This window comes from Nerophis ophidion, linkage group LG08 (genome assembly GCF_033978795.1).
Source record: "Nerophis ophidion isolate RoL-2023_Sa linkage group LG08, RoL_Noph_v1.0, whole genome shotgun sequence".
Taxonomy (NCBI): domain Eukaryota; kingdom Metazoa; phylum Chordata; class Actinopteri; order Syngnathiformes; family Syngnathidae; genus Nerophis; species Nerophis ophidion.
In genome coordinates this window covers 17,517,127-17,544,546 of record NC_084618.1, presented here as the reverse complement: position 1 = coordinate 17,544,546, position 27,420 = coordinate 17,517,127, and the positions used below count along the sequence as shown (strand labels likewise).

Genomic DNA, 27,420 nt, shown 5'->3' with positions numbered 1-27,420 from the left:
TAGAAATATTTAACCAAAACATTGGTGGTTTGGCCTTTGTGTGACGTTCGGGTACAATACGTTCTTGGGGAAAAAATTATCTTAAACATTAGTGTTATTGCTGTGGTGTGGCGTTCAGGTACAGTACGTTCTCGAGAATAAATTGACTAAAACAATAATATTCAGATACAGTAAATTATAGAAATATTTAACCAAAACATTGGTGTTTTTGCCTTTGTGTGACGTTCGGGTACAATACGATCTCGGGGAAAAAATTATCTAACACATTAGTGTCGTTGCGGTTGTGAGCCGTTCACTACAGTACATTCTCTGGAAAAAAAATACCAAAAACAAAGTTGTTGCTGTAGTGTGGCTTTCAGGTACAGTACGGTCTCTGGAATAAAAGGACTAAAACAATAGTGTTGTTGCTGGGGTGTGACGTTCAGGTACAGTACCTTATAGAAATATATAACCAAAACATTGGTGTTTTTGCCACTGTGTGACGTTCGGGTACAGTACGATCCTCGGGGAAAAAATTACCTAAAACATTTGTGTTATTGCTGTGGTGTGTTGTTCAGGTTCAGTACATTTTCTGGAAAGGATTTAGTACAACATTGGTGTTGCTGCCGTGACGTTCAGGTACGGTACGGTATTGGGAAGAAATTAGTTAAAACAATAGTGTTGGCACTGTGGTGTGACGTTCAGGTTGAGTAGGTTTTCTGTAATAGATTCACTTGAACATTAGTGTTGTTGCCGTGGTGTGACGTTCAGGTACAGCACATATTCAGAAATGTGTATGAAAAACATTGGTGCTGTTGCCGTGGTGCGATGTTCAGGTACAGCACGTTATCGGGAATAAATGACCTAAAACATTAGGGTTGTTGCCTTTGTGTGACGTTCATGTACATAATCAGAAACATGTTTTTAAAACAATAGTGTTGTTGCTGTGGTGTGGCGTTCAGGTACAGTACGGTATCTGGAAGAAATTAATTAAAACAATAGTGTTGTTACTGTGGCGTGACGTTCAGGTACAGCACATATTCAGAAATACGGATGAAAAACATTGGTGATGTTATCGTGGTGTGACATTCAGGTACAGTACATAATCAGAAACATGTATTTAAAATAATAGTGCTGTTGCCTCAGTGTGACATTCAGGTACAGTACATAATCAGAAACATGTATTTAAAATAATAGTGCTGTTGCTGTGGTGTGGCGTTCAAGTGCAGTACACGTGTTCCTGCTGTGGTGTGACGTTCAGGTACAGTACAGTATCAGGAATAAATTAAATAAAACAACAGTGTTGTTGATGTGGTGTGGCGTTCAGGTGCAGCGCATATTCAGAAATATGTATGAAAAACATTGGTGATGTTGTCGTGGTGTGATGTTCAGGTACAACACGTTATTAGAAATAAACGGCCTTAGTGTGAATGTGAGTATGAATGTTGTCTGTCCATCTGTGTTGGCCATGCGACTTGTCCAGGGTGTACGCCGCCTTCCGCACAATTGTAGCTGAGATAGGCAGCAGCGCCCCCCGCCACCCCAAAGGGAATAAGCGGTAGAAAATGGATGGATGGGCCTTAAACATTGGTGTTGTTGCCTCAGTGTGATGTTCAGGTACAGTACATAATCAGAAACATGTATTTAAAATAATAGTGCTGTTGCTGTGGTGTGGCGTTCAAGTGCAGTCCACTGTTCCTGCTGTGGTGTGACGTTCAGGTACAGTACAGTATTAGGAATAAATTAAATAAAACAACAGTGTTGTTGCCGTGGTGTGATGTTCAAGTACAGTACGTTATCGGAAATAAATAGCCTAAAACATTAGTGGTGTTGGCTTGGTGTGACGTTCATGTACAGTACATACTCTAAAACATTTATTCAAAATAATAGTGTTGTGTGGCGTGGCGTTCAGGTGCAGTATGTTATCGGGAATAAATTACCTAAAACAGTGTTGCTGCTATGATGTGACGTTCAGATACAGTACGTTATCTGGAGAGATTTACTTAGTGCATGATCAGAAACATTTATTCAAAATAATAGTGTTGTTGCTGTGGTGTGGCGTTCAGGTGCAGTATATATCGGGAATAAATTATCAACAACATTACTGCTGTTACCTTGGTGTGACGTTCATGTACAGATTGTAAAATAATAACGTTGTTGCTGTGGTGTGACATTCAGGTGCAGTACGTTATTGGGAATAAGTTATCTAAAACATTAGTGTTGTTACCTTGGTGTGACGTTTATGTACAGTACATAATTGGGAAAAAATATCTAAAACATTTGTGTTGTTGCTATGGTGTGACGTTCAGGTACAGTACAGTATCGGGAAGACATTAATCAAAACAATAGTGTTGCTACTGGGGTGTGACGTTCAGGTACAGCACATTTTCTGAAATAGATTTAGTACAACATTGGTGTTGCCGTGGTGTGACCTTCAGGTACAGCACGTTATCGGGAATAAATTACCTAAAACAGGGTTGTTGCCTTGGTGTGACGTTCAAGTACATAATCAGCAACATGTATTTAAAACAATAGTCGTGTTGCTGTGGTGTGGCGTTCAGGTACAGCACGGTATCTGGAATATATTAATTAAAACAATCGAGTTTTTACTGTGGTGTGACGTTCAGGTACAGTACGTTATCTGGAGAGGTTTACTAAAACGGTGTTGACGTGGTTTGAATCAGAAAATATTAGCCTTGTTGATGTGGTGTGACGTTCAGGTACAGTACGGTATTGGGAAGAAATTAATTAAAACAACAATGTTGCTACTGTGGTGTGACGTTCAGGTAGAGTAGGTTTTCTGGAATAGATTCAATTGAACATTGGTGTCGTTACTGTGGTGTGACGTTCAGGTACAGCACATATTCAGAAATACCTATGAAAAACATTGGTGCTGTTGCCGTGGTGTGATGTTCAGGTACAGCACGTTATCGGGAATAAAGGGCCTAAAACATTAGTGTTGTTGCCTTGGTGTGACGTTCATGTACAGTACATAATCAGAAACATTTATTCAAAATAATAGTGCTGTTGCTGTGGTGTGGCGTTCAGGTGCAGTATGGTATTGGGAAAAAATGATCTACAACATTACTGTTGTTACCTTGGTGTGACGTTCATGTACAGATTGTAAAATAATAGTGTTGTTGCTGTAGTGTGACATTCAGGTGCAGTACGTTATTGGGAATAAATTACCTAAAACATTAGTGTCGTTACCTTTGTGAGACGTTCATGTACAGTACATAATTGGGAAAAAAATATCTAAAACATTTGTGTTGTTGCTGTGGTGTGACGTTCAGGTACAGTACGGTTTTGGGAAGAAATTAATTAAGACAATGTTGCTACTGTGGTGTGACGTTCAGGTACATTACATTTTCTGAAATAGATTTAGTACAACATTGGTGTTGTTGCCGTGGTGTGACCTTCAGGTACAGCACATAGTCAGAAATATGCATGAAAAACATTGGTGCTGTTGTCGTGGTGTGATGTTCAGGTGCAGCACGTTATCGGGAATAAATTACCTTAAACAGGGTTGTTGCCTTGGTGTGACGTTCATGTACATAATCAGCAACATGTATTTAAAACAATAGTCTTGTTGCTGTGGTGTGGCGTTCAGGTACAGCACGGTATCGGGAAGAAATTAATCAAAACAGTGTTGCTACTGTGGTGTGACATTCAGGTACAGTACGGTTTTGGGAAGAAATTAAATGTTGCTACTGTGATGTGACGTTCAAGTACAGTACATTTTCTGGAATAGATTTAGTACAACATTGGTGTTGTTGCCGGGGCGTGACCTTCAGGTACAGCACATATTCAGAAATATGCATGAAAAACATTGGTGCTGTTGTCGTGGTGTGACGTTCAGGTACAGCACGTTATCGGGAATAAATTACCTAAAATAGGGTTTTTGCCTTGGTGTGACGTTCATGTACATAATCAGCAACATGTATTTAAAACAATAGTCTTGTTGCTGTGATGTGGCGTTCAGGTACAGTACGGTATCTGGAATAAATTAATTAAAACAATCGTGTTTTTACTGTGGTGTGACGTTCAGGTAAAACGCGTTATCGGAAATAAATTACCTAAAATAGGGTTGTTGCCTTGGTGTGACGTTCATGTGCATAATCAGCAACATGTATTTAAAACAATAGTGTCGTTGCTGTGGTGTGGCATTCAGGTACAGTCCGGTATCTGGAAGAAATTAATTAAAACAATTGTCTTTATACTGCTGCGATGAGGTGGCGACTTGTCCAGGGTGTACCCCGCCTTCCGCCCAGTTGTAGCTGAGAAAGGCACCAGCGCCCCGCGCAACCACAAAGGAAATAAGCGGTAGAAAATTGATGGATGGATGGTGTTTATACTGTGGTGTGACGTTCAGGTACAGCAGGTACAGCGCATATTCATAAATACGTATGAAAAACATTAGTGATGTTGTCGTGGTGTGATGTTCAGGTACAGCACGTTATTAGAAATAAACGGCCTTAGATATTGGTGTTGTTGCTTCAGTGTGACGTTCATGGACAGTACATAATCAGAAACATGTATTTAAAATAATAGTGCTGTTGCTGTGGTGTGGCGTTCAAGTGCAGTATGCGTGTTCCTGCTGTGGTGTGACGTTCAGGTACAGTACAGTATCAGGAATAAATTAAATAAAACGAAAGTGTTGTTGATTTGGTGTGGCGTTCAGGTAGAGTACGGTATCTGGAAGAAATTAATTAAAACAATTGTGTTTTTACTGTGGTGTGACGTTCAGGTACATCGCATATTCAGAAATATGTATGAAAAACATTGGTGATGTTGTCGTGGTGTGATGTTCAGGTACAACACGTTATTAGAAATAAACGGCCTTAGTGTGAATGTGAGTATGAATGTTGTCTGTCTATCTGTGTTGGCCCTGCGATGAGGTGGCGACTTGTCCAGGGTGTACACCGCCTTCCGCCCAAATGTAGCTGAGACAGGCACCAGTGCCCCCCGCAACCACAAAGGGAATAAGCGGTAGAAAATGGATGAATGAGCCTTAAACATTGGTGTTGTTGCCTCAGTGTGACGTTCATGGACAGTGCATAATCAGAAACATGTATTTAAAATAATAGTGCTGTCGCTGTGGTGTGGAGTTCAAGTGCAGTACGTGTGTTGCTGCTGTGGAGTGACGTTCAGGTACAGTACAGTACCAGCAATAAATCAAATAAAACAACAGTGTTGTTGATGTTGTGTGGCGCTCAGGTGCAGTACGGTATCTGGAAGAAATTAATTAAAACAATCGTGATTGTACTGCGGTGTGACGTTCAGGTACAGCGCATATTCAGAAATATGTATGAAAAACATTGGTGATGTTGTCGTGGTGTGATGTTCAGGTACAGCACATTATTAGAAATAAACGGCCTTAGTGTGAATGTGAGTATGAATGTTGTCTGTCTATCTGTGTTGGCCGTTCGACTTGTCCAGGGTGTACGCCGCCTTCCGTCCAATTGTAGCTGAGATAGGCAGCAGCGCCCCCCGCGACCCCAAAGGGAATAAGCGGTAGTAAATGGATGGATGGATGGATGGATGGGCCTTAAACATTAGTGTTGTTGCCTCAGTGTGACGTTCAGGTACAGTACATAATCAGAAACATGTATTTAAAATAATAGTGCTGTTGCTGTGGTGTGGCGTTCAGGTACAGAACAGTATCAGGAATAAATTAAATAAAACAACAGTGTTGTTGACGTGGTGTGACGTTCAGGTACAGTACAGTATCAGGAATAAATGAAATAAAATGTGACGTTCAGGTACAGTGCGGTATCACGAAACAAATAAAACAGCGTTGTTGGTGTGGTGTGACGTTCAGGTACAGTACGTTATCTGGGGAGGTTTATTCAAACATTAGTGTTGTGACGTTCTGAAAGTTCGAATAAGCATTGCCACGAGCAGGTGCATGTTGCGTTCGCGTTACATCTCACCTCCACGGAGCTTTGAGCTTCGCGACCACCAAAAATCCACCGAAGCATGCCGCCTGTCTCTTTGAAACAGATATTGGCAGCTGGCTGAACGTGCAGAGAGAAGACAATGTCACCATATTTGAAGATAAATGGCCAATTATGACATTAAAAATGTGTTTTTTTTAACTGAACGTTAGCCAAACTAGCTCATGCTAGCTTATGAGCAATATAGCTTACCGGTCATCGGAGTGTGATTTATGCTGTCATTGACCGTCGAACTTGTGGCTTTGACGATATTAATTATTGGTTAGAAGCACGCAAAGTGAGCGACATGCTTTAAATATATATTAAAAAAAAGAGAAGTGAAACGCAGCTGCGACAAAATCAGCGTTCATATGACGCCACTACGGGAGCCTTTGTAGGACAATTACATTACTACGATATTAGCGAGCTTTTATTTTAAATTAGTTTTAAACACCCAGTGTCACTTTTGACCATATATTATCCACTAATAGCTCTTCTATCAGCGTAAACATGTTCAATGGTGAGATGGAGGGATATTTTATATAGTTTAAATAGCGCTCTACCACAAACACTTTTAGGGTGTCATTTCGCTAATGTCCACTAGATGGTAGTGTAGGTCAATGTTACAATGGCGGTGATATGAACACATTTCCATCCATTCCCTACCGCTTGTCCCTCTAAGTACAATAAAAATGAAACTAAAATATTTTTGGGGTCAGTTCAGTTCCTCTCTTCTTTTTAACTCATTTTAACAAAGAGGTGATTAACTAATAAATCCTATCCTAAACCCCATAGTGGTGTGACTTGTGACAAGCATCCACATGATGGGGATGTTTTGCCTTATTAATAAAAATAAATAAATAAATTAATAAAATAATAATAAAATATATATATATACATACATATGAGATAGGCACCAGCGCACCCCGCGACCCCAAAGGGAATAAGCAGCAGAAAATGGATGGATGAATGGATGTACATATACATACATACACATATATGTATATATATATATATATATATATATATATACATATATATTTTATACATACATATATACACATATGTGTATATATACATATATGTATGTATATATATATACAGTATATACATATACGTATATATATATATATATATATACATACATATACGTGTGTGTGTATATATATATATATATATACACCCACACACACGTACATATATATATATATATATATATATATATATACAGTGGGGCAAAAAAGTATTTAGTCAGCCAGCAATTGTGGCAAGTTCTCCCACTTAAAATGATGACAGAGGTCTGTAATTTTCATCATAGGTACACTTCAACTGTGAGAGACAGAATGTGAAAAAAATAAATCCAGTAATTCACATTGTGGGAATTTTAAAGGATATATTTGTAAATTATGGTGGAAAATAAGTATTTGGTCAACCATTCAAAGCTCTCAGTGATGGAAGGAGGTTTTGGCTCAAAATCTCACGATACATGGCCCCATTCATTCTTTCCTTAACACGGATCAATGGTCCTGTCCCCTTAGCAGAAAAACAGCCTCAAAGCATGATGTTTCCACCCCCATGCTTCACAGTGGGTATGGTGTTCTTGGGATGCAACTCAGTATTCTTCTTCCTCCAAACACGACAAGTTGAGTTTATACCAAAATGGATACATGGATGATGCAGCAGAGGATTGGGAGAATGTCATGTGGTCAGATGAAACCAAAATAGAACTTTTTGGTATAAACTCAACTCGTGTGCTAATGAAACCACTTTAGTCATATTTTTTGCGCTGAAGAAAATTCTCGGACTTTATCTCCAGACCTCTTTTGTCGGATATTGTCATTACTGCCACCTGTGGTGAAAAATTGTATTACGACTGATTAACGATGTGGACCACAGTTGAGAAACACATATTTTTTGGTGGCCCTCACACACACACACACACACACACGGGGGGGGCCAGCAGTGGAGTGTGTGACGCCCCCTGGCCGCCTGCGCGCACGCAGTCACACATCAGCCATGTCCGTGTCGACTGGCGCTCGCCCCGATTGAGATGACACGCGGCGGAGGGCCCGTGACCTTCATGCTGGCTCAGATGTGCGCCTGCCACTGATTCCTGATTTAGTGTCGATCCGCCGTGCTTGTCAGGGCCCGCGAGGTGCTTTCCATGCGCTAATAGAAAAGCTCAAGGGCAGCGGCGCACAGGAGGAGGAGGATGAGGAGGAGGGCTCGGCTTAGAGGCGCTACCTGTGGAGAATGTCATAGAGAAAGTGTGGAGAAAAAAAATAATAATCTCACCCGATGTGTCGCCCTGCATGTCTGCTCACCTGCCAGCTGCCTGTGGAGCCACCATCTCACTTGCCCGGCCTTTGTCTCACCTGCCTGCTCCTGCCACGTTTCGCCCACCATCTCGCCTGCCAACTTTCCTGTCTGTGCTCAATTTGCATAATGTTTTTAACCCACCGTCTTGTCTGCTGCTTGGAAGTCTCACCCACCTGGAGTTTCACCTATGGCCTGTTCACCCACCACTTTGCCTGAATCCACCCTGTTTACTTACGTTGGCTATTTTGCACACAGTTTTGCCTGATTTTGCCCCACAGTTTATTCATTTTGCCCACCATCTTGCCTGAATTTACACAACCGTTTTCTTCTCTTGCCTATTTTCCCACCATCATGCCTGAATCTACACCTTCCTTCCTCTATTTTGCCCACCATTTGCCTGAATCTACTGCTTACCTCATTTTCCTATTGTTCCCACCATATTGCCTGAAATTACCCCACTATTTATTTACTTTGCCCATTTTGTCCACTATATTGCCTAGTTCTACCCCACTGTTAATTTCCTTTATCTATTTTGCCCACCATCTTGCCTGAATCTACCTCTATGTTTACTTATCTATTTGTCCCACTATTCTGCCTGAATCCACCCCACTGTGCACACCTTTGCCTTTTGCTCCCACCATCATGCCTGAATCTACTTCCTTGTTTAATTGTGTATTTTCCCACTTTTATGCCGGAATCTACCCCACTGTTTATTTCCCTTGTCTATTTTGCCCACCATCTTGCCTGAATATACCCACTGTATACTTATCTATTTTCCCACTATATTGCCTGAATCTAACCCACTGTTTACCACCTTTGACTATTTTGCCCATTATCTTGCCTAAATCTACCCCACTGTTTATTTCCTTTTTTTATTTTGCCCACCATCTTGCCTGAATACACCACACTGTTTACTTATCTATTTTCTCAGTACATTGCCTGAACCTACCCCAGAACCTACCCCACTGTTTACCCCCTTTGACTATTTCACCCACCATTTTGCCTGAATCTACCCCACTGTTTACCCTGTTTGACTATTTTGCCCACCATCTTGCCTGAATACACCACACTGTTTATTTCCTTTGTCTATTTTGCCCACCATCTTGCCTGAATACACCACACTGTTTACGTATTTATTTTCCCACTATATTGCCTGAATCTACCCCACTGTTTATCCCCCTTGACTATTTTGCCCATCATCTTGCCTGAATCTACCCCACTGTTTACCCTCTTTGACTATTTTGCCCACCATCTAGCCTGAATCTACCTCACTGTTTACTTCCCTTGTATATTTTGCCCACCTCCTTGCCTGGATATACCCCACTGTTTAGTTATCTATTTTTCCCACCATCTTGCCTAATTACACCGCACTGTTTATTTTCTTTATCTATATTGCCCACCATCTTGTCTGAATCTACCCCACTGTTTACCCTCTTTCACTATTTTGCCCACATCTTGCCTGAATCTACCCCACTGTTTACTTCCCTTGTCTATTTTGCCCACCATATCGCCTAAATATACCCCACTGTTTACTTATCTATTTTTCCCACCATCTTGCCTAATTACACTGCACTGTTTATTTCCTTTGTCTATTTTGCCCACCATCTTGCCTGAATACACCACACTATTTGCGTATTTATTTTCCCACTATATTGCCTGAATCTACCCCACTGTTTGTCCCCCCTGACTATTTTGCCCATCATCTTGCCTGAATCTACCCCACTGTTTACCCTCTTTGACTATTTTGCCCACCATCTTGCCTGAATCTACCCCACTGTTTACTTCCCTTGTCTATTTTTCCCACCATCTTTCCTGAATATACCCACTGTTTACTTATCTATTTTTCCCACCATCTTGCCTTATTACACTGCACTGTTTGTTTTCTTTATCTAATTTGCCCACCATCTTGCCTGAATCTACCCCACTGTTTACCCGCATTGACTATTTTGCCCACCATCTTGCCTGAATCTACCCCACTGTTTACCCATTTTCCCTATTTTGCCCACCATCTTGCCTGATTCTACCCCACTGTTACCCCCTTTCACCTATTTTGCCCACCATCTTGCCTGGATCTACCCCACTGTTAACCCTCTTTGACTATTCTGCCCACCATCGTGCCTGAATCTACCCCACTGTTTACTTCCCTTGTCTATTTTGCCCACCATCTTGCATGAATATACCCCTACTGTTTACCTATCTATTTTTCCCACCATCTTGCCTAATAACACCGCACTGTTTATTTTCTTTATCTATTTTGCCCACCCTGCGATGAGGTGGCGACTTGTCCAGGGCGTACCCCGCCTTCCGCCCGATTGTAGCTGAGATTGGCTCCAGCACCACCCGCCACCCCAAAAGGGACAAGCGGTAGGAAATGGATGGATGGATATTTTGCCCACCATCTTGCCTGAATATACCCCACTGTTTACTTATCTATTTTTCCCACCATCTTGCCTAAGTACACCGCACTGTTTATTTTCTTTATCTATTTTGCCCACCATCTTGCCTGAATCTACCCCACTGTTTACCCTCTTTGACTATTTTGCCCACCATCTTGCCTGAATCTACCCCACTGTTTACTTACCTATTTTTCCCACCATCTTGCCTAATTACACCACACTGTTTATTTTCTTTATCTATTTTGCCCACCATCTTTCCTGAATATACCCACTGTTTACTTATCTATTTTTCCCACCATCTTGCCTAATTGCACCGCACTGTTTATTTTATTTATCTAATTTGCCCACCATCTTGCCTGACTCTACCCCACTGTTTACCCGCATTGACTATTTTGCCCACCATCTTGCCTGAATCTACCCCACTGTTTACCCATTTTCCCTATTTTGCCCACCATCTTGCCTGATTTTACCCCACTGTTACCCCCTTTAACCCATTTTGCCCACCATCTTGCCTGGATCTACCCCACTGTTAACCCTCTTTGACTATTTTGCCCACCATCTTGCATGAATATACCCACTGTTTACCTATCTATTTTTCCCACCATCTTGCCTAATAACACCGCACTGTTTATTGTTTTTATCTATTTTGCCCACCCTGCGATGAGGTGGCGTCTTGTCCAGGGCGTACCCCGCCTTCCGCCCGATTGTAGCTGAGATTGGCTCCAGCACCACCCGCCACCCCAAAAGGGACAAGCGGTAGAAAATGGATGGATGGATATTTTGCCCACCATCTTGCCTGAATATACCCCACTGTTTACTTATCTATTTTTCCCACCATCTTGCCTAAGTACACCGCACTGTTTATTTTCTTTATCTATTTTGCCCACCATCTTGCCTGAATCTACCCCACTGTTTACTTATCTATTGTTCCCACCATCTTGCCTAATTACACCGCACTGTTTATTTTCTTTATCTATTTTGCCCACCATCTTGCCTGAATCTACCCCACTGTTTACTTATCTATTTTTCCCGCCATCTTGCCTAATTACACCGCACTGTTTATTTTCTTTATGTATTTTGCCCACCATCTTGCCTGAATCTACCCCACTGTTTACTTATCTGTTTTTCCCACCATCTTGCCTAATTACACCGCACTGTTTATTTTCTTTATCTATTTTGCCCACCATCTTGCCTGAATCTACCCCACTGTTTACCCTCTTTGACTATTTTACCCACCATCTTGCCTGAATCTACCCCACAGTTTACTTATCTATTTTTCCCACCATCTTGCCTAATTACACCGCACAGTTTATTTTCTTAATCTATTTTGCCCACCATCTTGCCTGAATCTACCCCACTATTTACTTATCTATTTTTCCCACCATCTTGCCTAATTACACCGCACTGTTTATTTTCTTTATCTATTTTGCCCACCATCTTGCCTGAATCTACCCCACTGTTTACCCTCTTTGACTATTTTACCCACCATCTTGCCTGAATCTACCCCACAGTTCACTTATCTATTTTTCCCACCATCTTGCCTAATTACACCGCACAGTTTATTTTCTTTATCTATTTTGCCCACCATCTTACCTGAATCTACCCCACTGTTTACTTATCTATTTTTCCCACCATCTTGCCTAATTACACCGCACTGTTTATTTTCTTTATCTATTTTGCCCACCATCTTGCCTGAATCTACCCCACTGTTTACCCTCTTTGACTATTTTGCCCACCATCTTGCCTGAATCTACCCCACTGTTTACTTATCTATTTTCCCACCATCTTGCCTTATTACACCGCACTGTTTATTTTCTTTATCTATTTTGCCCACCATCTTGCCTGAATCTACCCCACTATTTATTTATCTATTTTTCCCACCATCTTGCCTAATTACACCGCACAGTTTATTTTCTTTATCTATTTTGCCCACCATCTTGCCTGAATCCACCCCACTGTTTACCCTCTTTGACTATTTTACCCACCATCTTGCCTGAATCTACCCCACAGTTCACTTATCTATTTTTCCCACCATCTTGCCTAATTACACCGCACAGTTTATTTTCTTTATCTATTTTGCCCACCATCTTGCCTGAATCTACCCCACTGTTTACTTATCTATTTTTCCCACCATCTTGCCTAATTACACCGCACTGTTTATTTTCTTTATCTATTTTGCCCACCATCTTGCCTGAATCTACCCCACTGTTTACCCTCTTTGACTATTTTGCCCACCATCTTGCCTGCATCTACCCCACTGTTTACTTATCTATTTTTCCCACCATCTTGCCTTATTACACCGCACTGTTTATTTTTTTTATCTATTTTGCCCACCATCTTGCCTGAATCTACCCCACTGTTTACTTATCTATTTTTCCCACCATCTTGCCTAAGTACACCGCACTGTTTATTTTCTTTATCTATTTTGCCCACCATCTTGCCTGAATCTACCCCACTGCTTACTTATCTAATTTTCCCACCATCTTGCCTAATTACACCGCACTGTTTATTTTCTTTATCTATTTTGCCCACCATCTTGCCTGAATCTACCCCACTGTTTACCCTCTTTGACTATTTTACCCACCATCTTGCCTGAATCTACCCCACAGTTCACTTATCTATTTTTCCCACCATCTTGCCTAATTACACCGCACAGTTTATTTTCTTTATCTATTTTGCCCACCATCTTGCCTGAATCTACCCCACTGTTTACTTATCTATTTTTCCCACCATCTTGCCTAATTACACCGCACTGTTTATTTTCTTTATCTATTTTGCCCACCATCTTGCCTGAATCTACCGCACTGCTTACTTATCTATTTTTCCCACCATCTTGCCTAATTACACCGCACAGTTTATTTTCTTTATCTATTTTGCCCACCATTTTGCCTGAATCTACCCCACTATTTATTTATCTATTTTTCCCACCATCTTGCCTAATTACACCGCACTGTTTATTTTCTTTATCTATTTTGCCCACCATCTTGCCTGAATCCACCCCACTGTTTACCCTCTTTGACTATTTTACCCACCATCTTGCCTGAATCTACCCCACAGTTCACTTATCTATTTTTCCCACCATCTTGCCTAATTACACCGCACAGTTTATTTTCTTTATCTATTTTGCCCACCATCTTGCCTGAATCTACCCCACTGTTTACTTATCTATTTTTCCCACCATCTTGCCTAATTACACCGCACTGTTTATTTTTCTTTATCTATTTTGCCCACCATCTTGCCTGAATCTACCCCACTGTTTACCCTCTTTGACTATTTTGCCCACCATCTTGCCTGAATCTACCCCACTGTTTACTTATCTATTTTTCCCACCATCTTGCCTTATTACACCGCACTGTTTATTTTTTTTATCTATTTTGCCCACCATCTTGCCTGACTCTACCCCACTGTTTACTTATCTATTTTTCCCACCATCTTGCCTAAGTACACCGCACTGTTTATTTTCTTTATCTATTTTGCCCACCATCTTGCCTGAATCTACCCCACTGCTTACTTATCTATTTTTCCCACCATCTTGCCTAATTACACCGCACTGTTTATTTTCTTTATCTATTTTGCCCACCATCTTGCCTGAATCTACCCCACTGTTTACCCTCTTTGACTATTTTACCCACCATCTTGCCTGAATCTACCCCACAGTTCACTTATCTATTTTTCCCACCATCTTGCCTAATTACACCGCACAGTTTATTTTCTTTATCTATTTTGCCCACCATCTTGCCTGAATCTACCCCACTGTTTACTTATCTATTTTTCCCACCATCTTGCCTAATTACACCGCACTGTTTATTTTCTTTATCTATTTTGCCCACCATCTTGCCTGAATCTACCCCACTGTTTACCCTCTTTGACTATTTTGCCCACCATCTTGCCTGAATCTACCCCACTGTTTACTTATCTATTTTTCCCACCATCTTGCCTTATTACACTGCACTGTTTATTTTTTTTAATCTATTTTGCCCACCATCTTGCCTGAATCTACCCCACTGTTTACTTATCTATTTTTCCCACCATCTTGCCTAAGTACACCGCACTGTTTATTTTCTTTATCTATTTTGCCCACCATCTTGCCTGAATCTACCCCACTGCTTACTTATCTATTTTTCCCACCATCTTGCCTAATTACACCGCACTGTTTATTTTCTTTATCTATTTTGCCCACCATCTTGCCTGAATCTACCCCACTGTTTACCCTCTTTGACTATTTTGCCCACCATCTTGCCTGAATACAGCACACTGTTTACTTCTCTTGTCTATTCTGCCCACCATCTTGCCTGAATCAAAAAAAAAAAAGGGAAATATTGACTACAATGACGTCATAATGTGGCATAAAAATATTATTCATATTTTGCGTGTGGAATAAATACATGATTTATATTTTGTGTGATATTGGAGAGAAAACGTGTTTGTGTTGTCTCTGATTTGGTGACGTAATCCTGCCTGTGTGCGCGCGCAGCCCCCTAATGAGCGCTCCTTCATCACGCAAGATGGAGGCGCTGAGGCGTGCGCGCGCCCTCACCTTGTTTAGTGACGTCATTACAAGCATGGCGCCGCACGGCATTGTGGGAGGACCGGTGCAGCTGCGGCGGCGGGGTCACTGATTGGCTGCACGCCCCGTCAGCCCGCTGACAAATGAGCCAATCAGGAGGAGGTTCCGCCTTCCCGGCAGCCAATCAAACTAATGATGACGTTTGGCATTTTATTACTTCGTGTCAAGCAAAGCAAATAGTTGCGGTTTTTTCTAGAACGTTTCATCACATTAATAGTTTTGTTATAATGTTGTATTTTTTTCAACACTTTTTTTCAAAATATATAGAAAATGTAACACAAATAAGGGAGGGGTGACGATTTTATTTTTCTTATTTCTACAATTAGTTATTGTTTTGAATAAAATTGACATAATCAAAAACTTACATTAAAGCTAATGGGGGAGTGTTGACGTTTTTCGTATTAACAATTAATATTAATATTGCAAATAAATTCCATATAATTGCATATTCAAAGATGAATGAACAAAGTAGGCGGTGATGCAACACGAATATTACTAAATCATGTATTCATATTATTGAAATAACGTCAAATTGAAGACTATTTTTTCAAAATAGTTTTTTTCCCACTCAAAAGCAATAAAAAGTGTATAGTGCATCAAGTGACTTTTTTGTCTTAAATATGCTGCAAAAAAAAAAAAATCAAATTATTAATGCTCTTAGTTATTGTTGTGAATTCATTTGACATAATTACGAATTTTAAGCAAAATAATTTCATATTTGCATGTATGCAAATGAGGAATTGGGACCTTTTTTTGTTTCTGCAATTCGTTATTATTGTGAACAAAATTAATATAAATGCATTTTTAAAGACGAAAAATGTGCTATAAGTGAAATAAAATCAAATTGAAGATTTGTTTTTTTCTTTTTTACTCAAAAAGCTAAAAGAAGTGCATTAAGTGTCTTTTTAACAGTATTTCTAATTATTAAACAAATATGTCTGCTCTTAGATATTGTTGTGAATAAAATGAATATAAATGAATATTTGATAGTGAAATTGAAAATGTATTTACTTAAACCTCTTTTTTTTTCTTTCTTTTTTAATTAAAAAATTATAGAATGAGGGCTTTATTATTATTTTTAATATTTTTGCAGTACGAGATATATGCTGCAGAAAATCAAGTGAATAAATATAGTATAATCGCAGATTTAATGGTGCAGAAAATCTAATCAGAAAAAATATTATTTCTGCTTAGTTATTGTTATGAATAAAATAAAAAATAATTGCAGATTTATGTGCTGCAGAAACCCTCATTTTTTAAAAAAGATTAACAAACAAAATGCAACACAAAAAAGAAAAAATCCAGTACTCATATTAGTGAAATATTAAATCGGGATTTATTTGAGTCTTGTGTTCTTTTAAAAATGTTTTACTTCAAAGTAAAACAAAAAATACACAATATCGAATTTTTTTTAAAAATATATCAGTTTTCATTGTGAATAAAATGAATTCAACTGCAGATTTACAGATAAATAAACCCTCATAAGATTAATTTAAATGTTCAAAATGGAATACCTTCAAAATGTTTAATTAATGCCTTCGTTTTTTTTAAACAATATACACAATTTAATTTTTCTTAATGTGCACAAAACTAAAGTAATTAAATATCTAAAGATGGATAAACATTATTGCAAAAGTGAAGTGAATTATATAGCACGTTTTCTCTAGTGACTCATAGCGAAACCCAATATCTAAGATACATTTAAAGCAGGTGGGTAAAGTATTTATTAATCAATGGTTGATTTCAACAGGCTAGTAATGTGAAGTGAATTATATTTATATAGCGCTTTTTCTCTAGTGACTCAAAGTGCTTTACATAGTGAAACCCAATATCTAATTTTTACATATAAACCAGTGTGGGTGGCACTGGGAACAGGTGGGTAAAGTCTTGCCCAAGGACACAACGGTAGTGACGGGGATGGCGGAAGCGGGGGGTCGAACCTGGAATCCTCAAGTTGCTGGCACCGTTCCAGTTAAAATAAATAAATACAATTAATTAAAAAAAAAAAATAAACACCGTATTTCCTTGAATTGCCACAGGCCATAAAATATGCGCCTGCCTTGAATTACTGCAGGGTCAAACTCGCTTCGCGAAATAATTAGCGCATGCCCCTGTCAGCATTTTCAAAATGGAGGAGGCTGATTTCAATACCGGTAATTTGAAATCGCTTAAAGGGAAGAAGATGAAGAGCTATTCAGTAGGATTTAAGGTCCAAGCTTACATCACACTCAAATTTTTACTGCATGCCTTTGGTAAGTGCCGAGAAGAGGTTTTAAAATAATTAGCGCATGCTTACTTTTACCTCATGCCTTTGGTAAGCGCCGGAGTGAGAAGAGGTTTTAAAATAACTAGCGCATGCTTACTTTTACCGCATGCCTTTGGTAAGCGCAGGAGTGAGAAGGGGTTTTGAAATAATTAGCGCATGCTTACTTTTACCGCATGCCTTTGGTAAGCGCAGGAGTGAGAAGAGGTTTTAAAATAATTAGCGCATGCTTACTTTTACCGCATGTCTTATGTAAGCGTAGGAGTGAGAAGGGGTTTTAACATAATTAGCGCCGGCAATTCAAGGAAATACAGTAACTAAGATAAATAAATAAATAAAAATAATAAAACCGACCAATCCGTAAGAAATTTGGAGAACGGATTTAAAATATGATATCATTTTTGTTGTTTTATTACTTGAATCATAAACATGAAACAAACAAAAAGAATAGCTCATAATAAACACGTAAAAGTGACCACAAAAACATTTTGTACAGATTAGAATCGTCTTCTTTTTGTTGTTGTTGTAATTATTCAAGAGTTTCCCCCGTGATTGAGCGCAGTCAGCATTTTTACAGTCTTGTATTTTCTCCAGGCCGAAGCCGCTCTCGAGGGACTCGACATCCCCGCCACGATGGCGGCAGAGCTGCGCGCGCAGACGAACTAGACCGGTAAATAGATGTCGGCAAAATAAAGTCGAGCGTCGTGCTTCGTCACGTCTGCGATTACTCCGCCGCGGGAACAAATAGCAATCGCCGCTAGGTGAAGCTCATGGAGACTGTGTGCTCCAGGGCTTTGCGGCGCAGCGAGGCGATGCTGCTCCCCCGCCACACGTCGCTCTCCGGGGACGTGCAGAGCTGCGGCGAGCCGCTGACGTTGGTCGGGCCGGGCAGCGAGGCGGGCACCATGCCGGGGAAGGTGGGCTGGTACAGGTGCGACTGCAGCCCGGCCGCGTTGGACGACATGTTGGAGAGCCCCATGGAGGTGGGCGGAGGAGGGCCGCCGCCCAGGCTGCAGTGGGACAGGGACTGCGCCATGGAGGGCTGGCGGGCCTGCAGCTGCAGCTGGGACACCCCGGCCATGCCGGCCGTGGCCCAGCGGCCGTCGTTGGCGTGGAAGGAGCACAGGCTGTCGCCCATGGCCGCCGCGGAGGGGAACTGCGGCAGGCCGTGGTGGTGCGTCGGCAGGAGGGTCCCCGGGGCCCGGAACACGTTGCTGGTCTTCTTGCGCTTCTTCCACTTGGCGCGGCGGTTCTGAAACCACACCTGCGCCCACAACACACACGCCGTGCGTCCTTAGTTTAGACGCCGTTGTACCTGTTCTACTACAGCAGTGGTCCCCAACCTGTTTGTACCCGCGGACCGGTCAACGCTTAATAATTTGTCATGAAAAAGGGAGGTTTTTGTGGTTGGTGCACTTATTGTACGTGTATATTGTTTTTTTTAATGTTGATTAAATTTAAAAAAAAAAAAAAGTTTTCATTTTTCTTTAAAAAAATATATATATTATTTTTTTTAAATTAAAAAAAATGTTTTATCCATTTTCATTAAAAAAAAAAATATATTTTTTTTTTATTAAATCAATATAAAAAACACAATATACAAGTACAATTAGTGCACCAACCACAAAAACCTCCCTTTTTCATGACAAAAAATAAATAAAAAAGGGAGGTTTTTGTGGTTGGTGCACTAATTGTACGTGTATATTGTGTTTTTTATGTTGATTAAATTAAAAAAAATGTTTTAATTCATTATTAAAAAAAAATATATATATATTTTAAAATTAAATCAACATAAAAAACACAATATACACGTACAATTAGTGCACCAACCACAAAAACTTCCCTTTTTCATGACAAAAACGTCCCTTTTTCATGCCAAAAAAATAAATAAAAAAGGGAGGTTTTTGTGGTTGGTGCACTAATTATACGTGTATATTGTGTTTTTTATGTTGATTAAATAAAAAATAAAAATGTTTTATTCATTTTCATTTAAAAAAAATATATATAATTTTTTAAAAAATTAAATCAACATAAAAAACACAATATACACACACAATTAGTGCACTAACCACAAAAACCTCCCTTTTTTATGACAAAAAATAAAAAAATAAAAAAGGGAGGTTTTTGTGGTTGGTGCACTAATTGTACGTGTATATTGTGTGTTTTATGTTGATTAAATAAAAAATTAAAAATAAATAAATAAAAATGTTTTATTAATTTTTATATATATATATATTTTTTTTTTAATTAAATCAACATAAAAAACACAATTAACACGTACAATTAGTGCACCAACCACAAAAACCTCCCTTTTTCATGACAAAAACGTCCCTTTTTCATGACAAAAAAATAAAAATAAAAAAGGGAGGTTTTTGTGGTTGGTGCACTTAATTATACGTGTATATTGTGTTTTTTATGTTGATTAAATAAAAAATAAAAAAATATTTTCATTTTTATTTAAAAAAAAAAAATGTATATTTTTAAATTAAATCAACATAAAAAACACAATATACACGTACAATTAGTGCACCAACCACAAAAACCTCCCTTTTTCATGACAAAAACGTCCCTTTTTCATGACAAAAAATAAATAAAAAAGGGAGGTTTTTGTGGTTGGTGCACTAATTATACGTGTATATTGTGTGTTTTATGTTGATTAAATAAAAAAATAAAAATGTATTCATTTTTATTTAAAAAAAAATAATTTTTTTTATTCATTTTTATTTAAAAAAAATATATATACATTTTTTTTTATTAAATCAACATAAAAAACACAATATACACGTACAATTAGTGCACCAACCACAAAAACCTCCCTTTTTCATGACAAAAAATAAATAAATAAAAAAGGGAGGTTTTTGTGGTTGGTGCACTAATTGTACGTGTATATTGTGTTTTTTATGTTGATTAAATAAAAAATTAAAAATAAAAATGTTTTATTCATTTTTATTAAAAAAAATATATATATATATTTTTTAAATTAAATCAACATAAAAAACACAATATACACGTACAATTAGTGCACCAACCACAAAAACCTCCCTTTTTCATGACAAAAAAATAAAAATAAAAAAGGGAGGTTTTAGTGGTTGGTGCACTAATTGTACGTGTATATTGTGTATTTTATGTTGACTAAATAATAAAAAAAAATGTTCTATTAATTTTTATTTAAAAAAAAATATATATATTTTTTTAATTAAATCAACATAAAAAACACAATATACACGTACAATTAGTGCACCAACCACAAAAACCTCCCTCTTTCATGACAAAAACGTCCCTTTTTCATGACAAAAAAAATAAAAAATAAAGATTTCCCCCGCCCCCGGGCCGCGGGACAAATTATTAAGCATTGACCGGTCCGCGGATACAAAAAGGTTGGCGACCACTTTAGTGGTTCTCAAATGGGGATACTTGAAGGTATGCCAAGGGGTACATCAGATATTTTAAAAAATATTGTAAAAAAAAAAAATAGCAACAATTCAAAAATTCTTTATATATATATTTACTGAATAATACTTCAAAAAAATATATGAATGTAAGTTCATAAACTGTGAAAAAAAAATACAACAATGTGGACATGTTCCATAATTCTTTTTTTGTGAAGAAATGTTTAGAATGAAGTTAATGAATCCAGATGGATCTCTATTACAATCCCCAAAGAGGGCACTTTAAGTTGATGATTACTTCTATGTGTTGAAATCTTTATTTATAATTTAATCACTTGTTTATTTTTCAACAAGTTTTCAGTTAGTTTTACATCTTTTTTTCCAAATAGTTCAAGAAAGACCACTATGAATGAGCAATATTTTGCACTGTTATATAATTTAATTAATCAGAAACTGATGATAGTGCTGTATTTTACTTCTTTATCTTTTTTTTTCAACCAAAAATGCTTTGCTCTGATTAGGGGGTACTTGAAGTAAAGAAATGTTCACAGGGGGTACATCACTGAAAAAAGGTTGAAAACCACTCTTCTACTATATAAAAAAAAATACCGCCAATCACAATATCAACCATGAACACTACAAGTCCCAGAATGCATTGCGCTCTACGTTAGCTTTAGCATTAGCCTCAATCGTTTGTATCGAGTTTAAATAGTTGTTTCATTACATTAATTAGCTTTTTTTTTCGTAACTGATTCACAAAAACTCAACAGAGAAGATTTGTTAATTGACTATTAATTTGTTGGAAGTCGTTAGCTAGCTAATGTTAGCTCCGATGTTTAGAGCCTCTCACGCCAAATTTCTTTCCCCCGGAAGAAGAAATTTGGCGTGACAGCAGTGACAATACCAAGTTATATGACTCCTGTAAAATTAGCTTGAAAGGTTAGCATGCTGGAATGCTAATATTTTTTCCTCGCCGTTATTTTACACCAATGACAATCATCAGCCAATTATAATGCTTTTAGAAGAGGCAGCTGTGTGGGCTGCTTTAAGGTCCTTCCACCCTCATTGGGTCCTCCAAGCATTAGAGGGGCTGTCACGCCAAATTTCTTCCGGGGGGGAAGGTTTTTGTAGGGGGGAAGAAATTTGGCGTGGCGGCGCCCGTGTTAATGCTTGCTTGGAAATGATTACTGCGATAACAATAACAAACATATAATTATAGGTTTTGTTTGACGCTTCACTTAAAATAAAGACTGTATAGTAGAATATTTATATGTTTCAGAATCCGCTTTATTGTATGTTTAACACACAAGGATTTTGCTCTCTTTGTTCAATGTAAACAATAAATATTATTGAATGAGAATATAAACACATATTTAAATAACTAATATGTGTAAGGATGAAAAATAATTAAAAACATGAAAAAAGATGATGCGATGATGAATTAGTACATATATTAGTATACTGATATATATATATATATATATATATATAAGCACACACACTTAAATACACATATATACACTTACATATATATATATATAAATATATATATATATATATATATATATACACACACACATATACACATACATACAACTGTGTGTATACATACACACATATACATACACAGATATATATTATACATACATATAAACACATTTTGTATACATGTGTGTATATGTATATAGTTGTGTATGTATATATATCTGTGTATTTATGTATGTATATCCACGTTTGTGTATGTATATACAAGCATGTGATGTATAAATACATACATACATATATATATACAGTATATATATATACACACACATACACCATTATCCATTTTGTACCGCTTGTCCCATTATACATATACACACACATTCATATATATATAAACATATATATATACATACACACATTCACATACATACATTCAGATATATACATATAAACATTGGAATATATACATTTATATATATATATATATATATATACATATATATATATATACAGTATATATATAATATACATACACATATTTTATATATATGTAAATATACATGTGCGTGTATATATATATATATAATATATACACAGATATACATGCATATATAATATACACACATATATATACATATATATATACATGTAAATACATAATATACACACATATATATCTATATATATAATACATACATACACACATATATATATATGTATGTATGTATGTATGTATGTGTACACACACACACATTATATATATATATATATATATATATATATATATATATATATATATATATATATATATATATAATGTGTATGTATATTCTCAGTAATATCTTTTTGTGTGTTTTTGCCAAAGTGTGTCATTAAAAGGTGTTTATCTGATATTGAACGGTGTGGACATAAAAATAAGGTTGCAGCCTGTGCGATGATGGCGATGGTGATGGTAGAAACATAACAATAAATCATGACGACGAGGAGACTGAAGGAAGATCTTTATGTCCACACTTAAATGTCCTCAAACGGCAGATAGAAGAGCTTCAAATTGTAATATCCACTCTGACCATTCTAACTAAATCAGTACACCCATCATGAGTGCACTTAGGTGTATTTTTGTTGTATTATTTGAGTAGAAACTGGGATTTGCCTCCAAATAAAAACAAAGGCGTATTGTTCTTTCACAAAGTAATTTGTATGGAATAATAAGGGAGGTGAGATTATTGATGGTCATGGGAAAAACACTGCTGACAATGTTAATGATGTTATTTCCTGACTTGCTGCATGCGTGTGTGTGTGTGTGTGTGTGTGTGTGTGTCACATGATTAATGTGCACGTTTGTGTGGAAAGGTAAGACTCCATAATAATAAAGAACGATATATCTTTTTCTTTCTTTCTTGACACGTAATATATATATATATATATATATATATATATATATGTGACGTACACATCTCTATTGCTTCAGAAAATAACATCAAATGGAATAATGTGATGAGCGTCCTTTCACTAATTGTATGCAAGTAAGTGGCCACGCTATCATAATAATAACAATGATAATAATGATGAGCATTATAACGATAATGTTATTATAATGATAATGGTTATTGTTGGAGTTCAATTTCACACGGTAGAAGCAGGTGATTTATATTTATTTGGGTTCACACATCTTTATTTGACATTGTTTATTAGATTTACATCCATACGTTTGCATCATATGGTTAACCGTATCTATTTATATTGACATTTAGTATAGTTAAAACATTTTTAGATGTATTTTTAGATGATATTCAGCTGGCTTGACAAATACGAATTATCTTTATTTATAATTTTTTGTACAAAAGTGCTTCTTTTCTCAGTCTTTTGTACACTACTTATTCACATTTTTTAAGGTATAATAAAAATATATGAACAATTTTTGGTCATTATTAGGTCATACTGTTAATTTTTTTCAATGTATTGTTTGGATGATATTTAGCTGGCTAGACAAATACGAATTAGATTTTTTAAATTAATTTTTCAGCATTATTTGTACAACAATGCTTGTTTTCTCAGTCTTTTGTACACTATTCACATTTTCTTACACTATCATTAAGATATATAAAACATTTTTGGTCATTTTCAGATCATATAGTTACATTTTTTAATGTATTTTTTGCATGATATTTAGCTGGCTATAGACATTCGAATTATATTATTTGTATTTATCATTATTTGTACAAAAGTGCTTATTTTCTCAGTCTTTTGTACACGATGAATTTTTTTTTACACTATGATAAAAATTAGGTGATTTTTATTTATCATTATTTGCAAAAAAAAAAAAGTGCTTGTTTTTCAGTCTTTTGTACACTATTCACATTTTTTTTTACACTATGATTAAAATATATCAAACATTTTTGGTCATTTTCAGGTCATATAGTTAAATTTTTTTAAATGTATTTTTGCATGATATTTAGCTGGCTATAGACAAATTTGAATTAGATTTTTTAAAATGTATCATTATTTGTACAAAAGTGCTTGTTTTCTCAGTCTTTTGTACACTATTCGTTTTTTTTTTTTACACTATGGTAAAAATACATTTAAATTTGTTGTCATTTTCCGGTCATATAGTTTAAAAAATAATGTATTTTTGCATGATATGTAGCAGGCTGTAGACAAATCCAAATTAGGTGATTTTTTAAAATCCTCATTATTTGTACAAAAGTGCTTGTTTTCTCAGTCTCTTGTACACTATTCACTTTTTCTTTTACACAACGATAAAAATAAATACATTTTTTTGGTAATTTGCAGGTCATATGGTTAAAAAAAAAGAAGTTTTTTTGCATGATATTTAGCTGGCTACAGACAAATGTGAATTAGATTTTTTTAAATGTATCATTATTTGTACAAAAGTGCTTGTTTTCTCAGTCTTTTGTACACTATTTTTTTTTTTACACTATGCTAAAAATACATTTAAATTTGTTGTCATTTTCCGGTCATATAGTTTAAAAAATTATGTATTTTTGCATGATATTTAGCTGCCTATAGACAAATTCGAATTAGATATTTTTTAATTTATCATTATTTGTACAAAAGTGCATGTTTTCTCAGTCTTTTATACACTAGTCATTCACATTTTTAGACTGATAAAAATACATTTTTTGGGGTCATTTTCAGGTCATATACAAACATCTTCTTTATGTATTTTTTTGCATGATATTTAGCTGGCTATAGACAAATCCGAATAAGGAGATTTGTATTTATCATCATTATTTGTACAAAAGTGCTTGTTTTCTCAGTCTTTTGTACACTATTTAATCCCCCCCAAAAATTGACACTACGATAAAAATATATCTAACATTTTTGGTCATTTTCAGGTCATATAGTTACAAAAATGTTTATGCATTTTTTTCCATGATATAAACTGGCTATAGACAAATCCGAAATAGATTATGTTTTATTTATCTTCATTATTTGTAAAAAAAAGTGCTAGTTTTGTTAGCCTTGTGTACACTATTTATTCACATTATGATAAAATGTACTAAACATTGTTGGTCATTTTCAAGTCATTTCCTCCCCCCAAAAAATAAGTAAATTTTTTTCATTGATTTATTTTTTTTTACACAAATTCATTATTACACAATGAATTTGTGTAAAAAAACACAAAATGGTGTATTTTTACACAAATACACCATTCACTTCCGCACTTTAGTCATTTTCTCCCCTCACATAATTACTTAAATAAAATTGTAAATACACCCTAATAAAATGTGATATTATCATTGAAAAAATACATAAATTGATAAAACTAACATAAGTGCGCTTTTTGTTTAAAAAAAAAAAAAAATATATATATATGACCCGAGTGTAATATTGCGTGGAGGTCGGAGGCGCCCACCTGCACTCTGGACTCCGTCAGTCCGATCCTCAGCGCCAGCTCCTCCCGCATGAAGATGTCCGGGTAATGGGTCTTAGCGAAGCTCCGCTCCAGTTCGTTGAGCTGAGCCGGCGTGAAGCGAGTCCGGTGCCGCTTCTGCTTCTGGGCCTGCTGGCCTCCCGCACCGGACTGATGGTTGTTGCCGCTGCTGCCGCCGTTCTGCTGCTTCTCCTGCTCCTTGCTGCCGGTCCCCTGCCCCGGGTTGGAGCCTCCTCCTCCACCGCCGGAGCTGATGTCCTCACCCGGGAGCAGCGTGGCCCCCTCCGCGCTTTCGTTGCCCGGGCCCAGCTCCCCGGAGTGACCCGGGTCCGGTCCGCCTGCGCCCAGCCGGCACTTTAAAGCCTCCCTGTGGCCCAGGAGCTCCGCGGCGTCCTTCATCCCTGTACGCAGTTAATGACATTTTTTTTTAATTATGTTAAATCAATCGAATTAGACATTAATATGATAATAATTGCTTTTCCAATAAAAATTTTAAAAAAAGTGTTTTCATGCTTACAGCAGAGTTGAAGGGCCGAGCCGGGCGAGGACAACTCACCGAGGCGAGCATCCAGGAGGTCGGCGTGGGAGAGCATCGCTCACCGCTGCTACTTGCCACAATAAATACAAATATGGTGCACTTCCAGGAAGAAGGGGAGAGGCGTGGTGAAAACACGCACACACCTCTCTGGCTTCTTTAACCTATTTAGGGATCTAGATGGGCCTAAATGAGAGCAAATTCGGTTTGTGCTTAAAAGGCGAGCAGCGTGCATTATAATGGACTCTGCGCGGACGGGGAGGCGCCTAAAGCCGCACACGGAGCCCGCACACCTCGGCCAATCACAGACGGAGAACACCTTAACCCCCCCCCCCCCCGGCGGACCCACCAACCCCGGACCCGTCCGCGGCTAAATCCACAGTCCATTCCTCTAATTGTAAGTAAGTCAGTCCATTCCTCCTCATTCCTCTAATTCACTCCGATTTCTCCACCAAATTACACCCGATGAAAGTCACCTGACGTGTGGGGAAACTTGGCTGCGTGCGCACATCTAATGACTCGCTGCGTGGATTACTAAATATTATATTCATACTGTATTAGATACACTAAATATTATATTCATACTGTATTAGATGCACTACATATTATATTCATACTGTATTAGATGCACTAATTATATTCATACTGTATTA

The 27,420-nt window shown here is 37.4% G+C and overlaps 2 protein-coding genes across 2 annotated transcripts in view; both read right to left on the bottom strand.

The window, feature by feature from the left end:
- Positions 1 to 6,303, bottom strand: part of wdr41 (WD repeat domain 41) — a 34,117-nt gene extending 27,814 nt beyond the window's left edge. Inside the window, exons 1-2 of the mRNA XM_061907895.1 lie at positions 6,129 to 6,303; positions 5,913 to 5,996 (exon numbers count right to left, since the gene is read on the bottom strand). Of these exons, the coding sequence (XP_061763879.1) occupies positions 5,913 to 5,960 (48 nt within the window). The 5' untranslated portion in view covers positions 5,961 to 5,996; positions 6,129 to 6,303. The remainder of the gene's footprint in view (positions 1 to 5,912; positions 5,997 to 6,128) is intronic.
- Positions 6,304 to 16,738: 10,435 nt separating this feature from the next.
- Positions 16,739 to 27,108, bottom strand: otpa (orthopedia homeobox a). Its single transcript, XM_061907890.1, has 3 exons — positions 26,750 to 27,108; positions 26,215 to 26,633; positions 16,739 to 18,724 (listed from the first exon to the last, which is right to left on the bottom strand). The coding sequence occupies exons 1-3, from the start codon at positions 26,823 to 26,825 to the stop codon at positions 18,218 to 18,220; spliced, it is 1,002 nt and encodes a 333-aa protein (XP_061763874.1). The 5' UTR covers positions 26,826 to 27,108; the 3' UTR covers positions 16,739 to 18,217.
- Between the last annotated feature and the right edge of the window lie 312 nt (positions 27,109 to 27,420).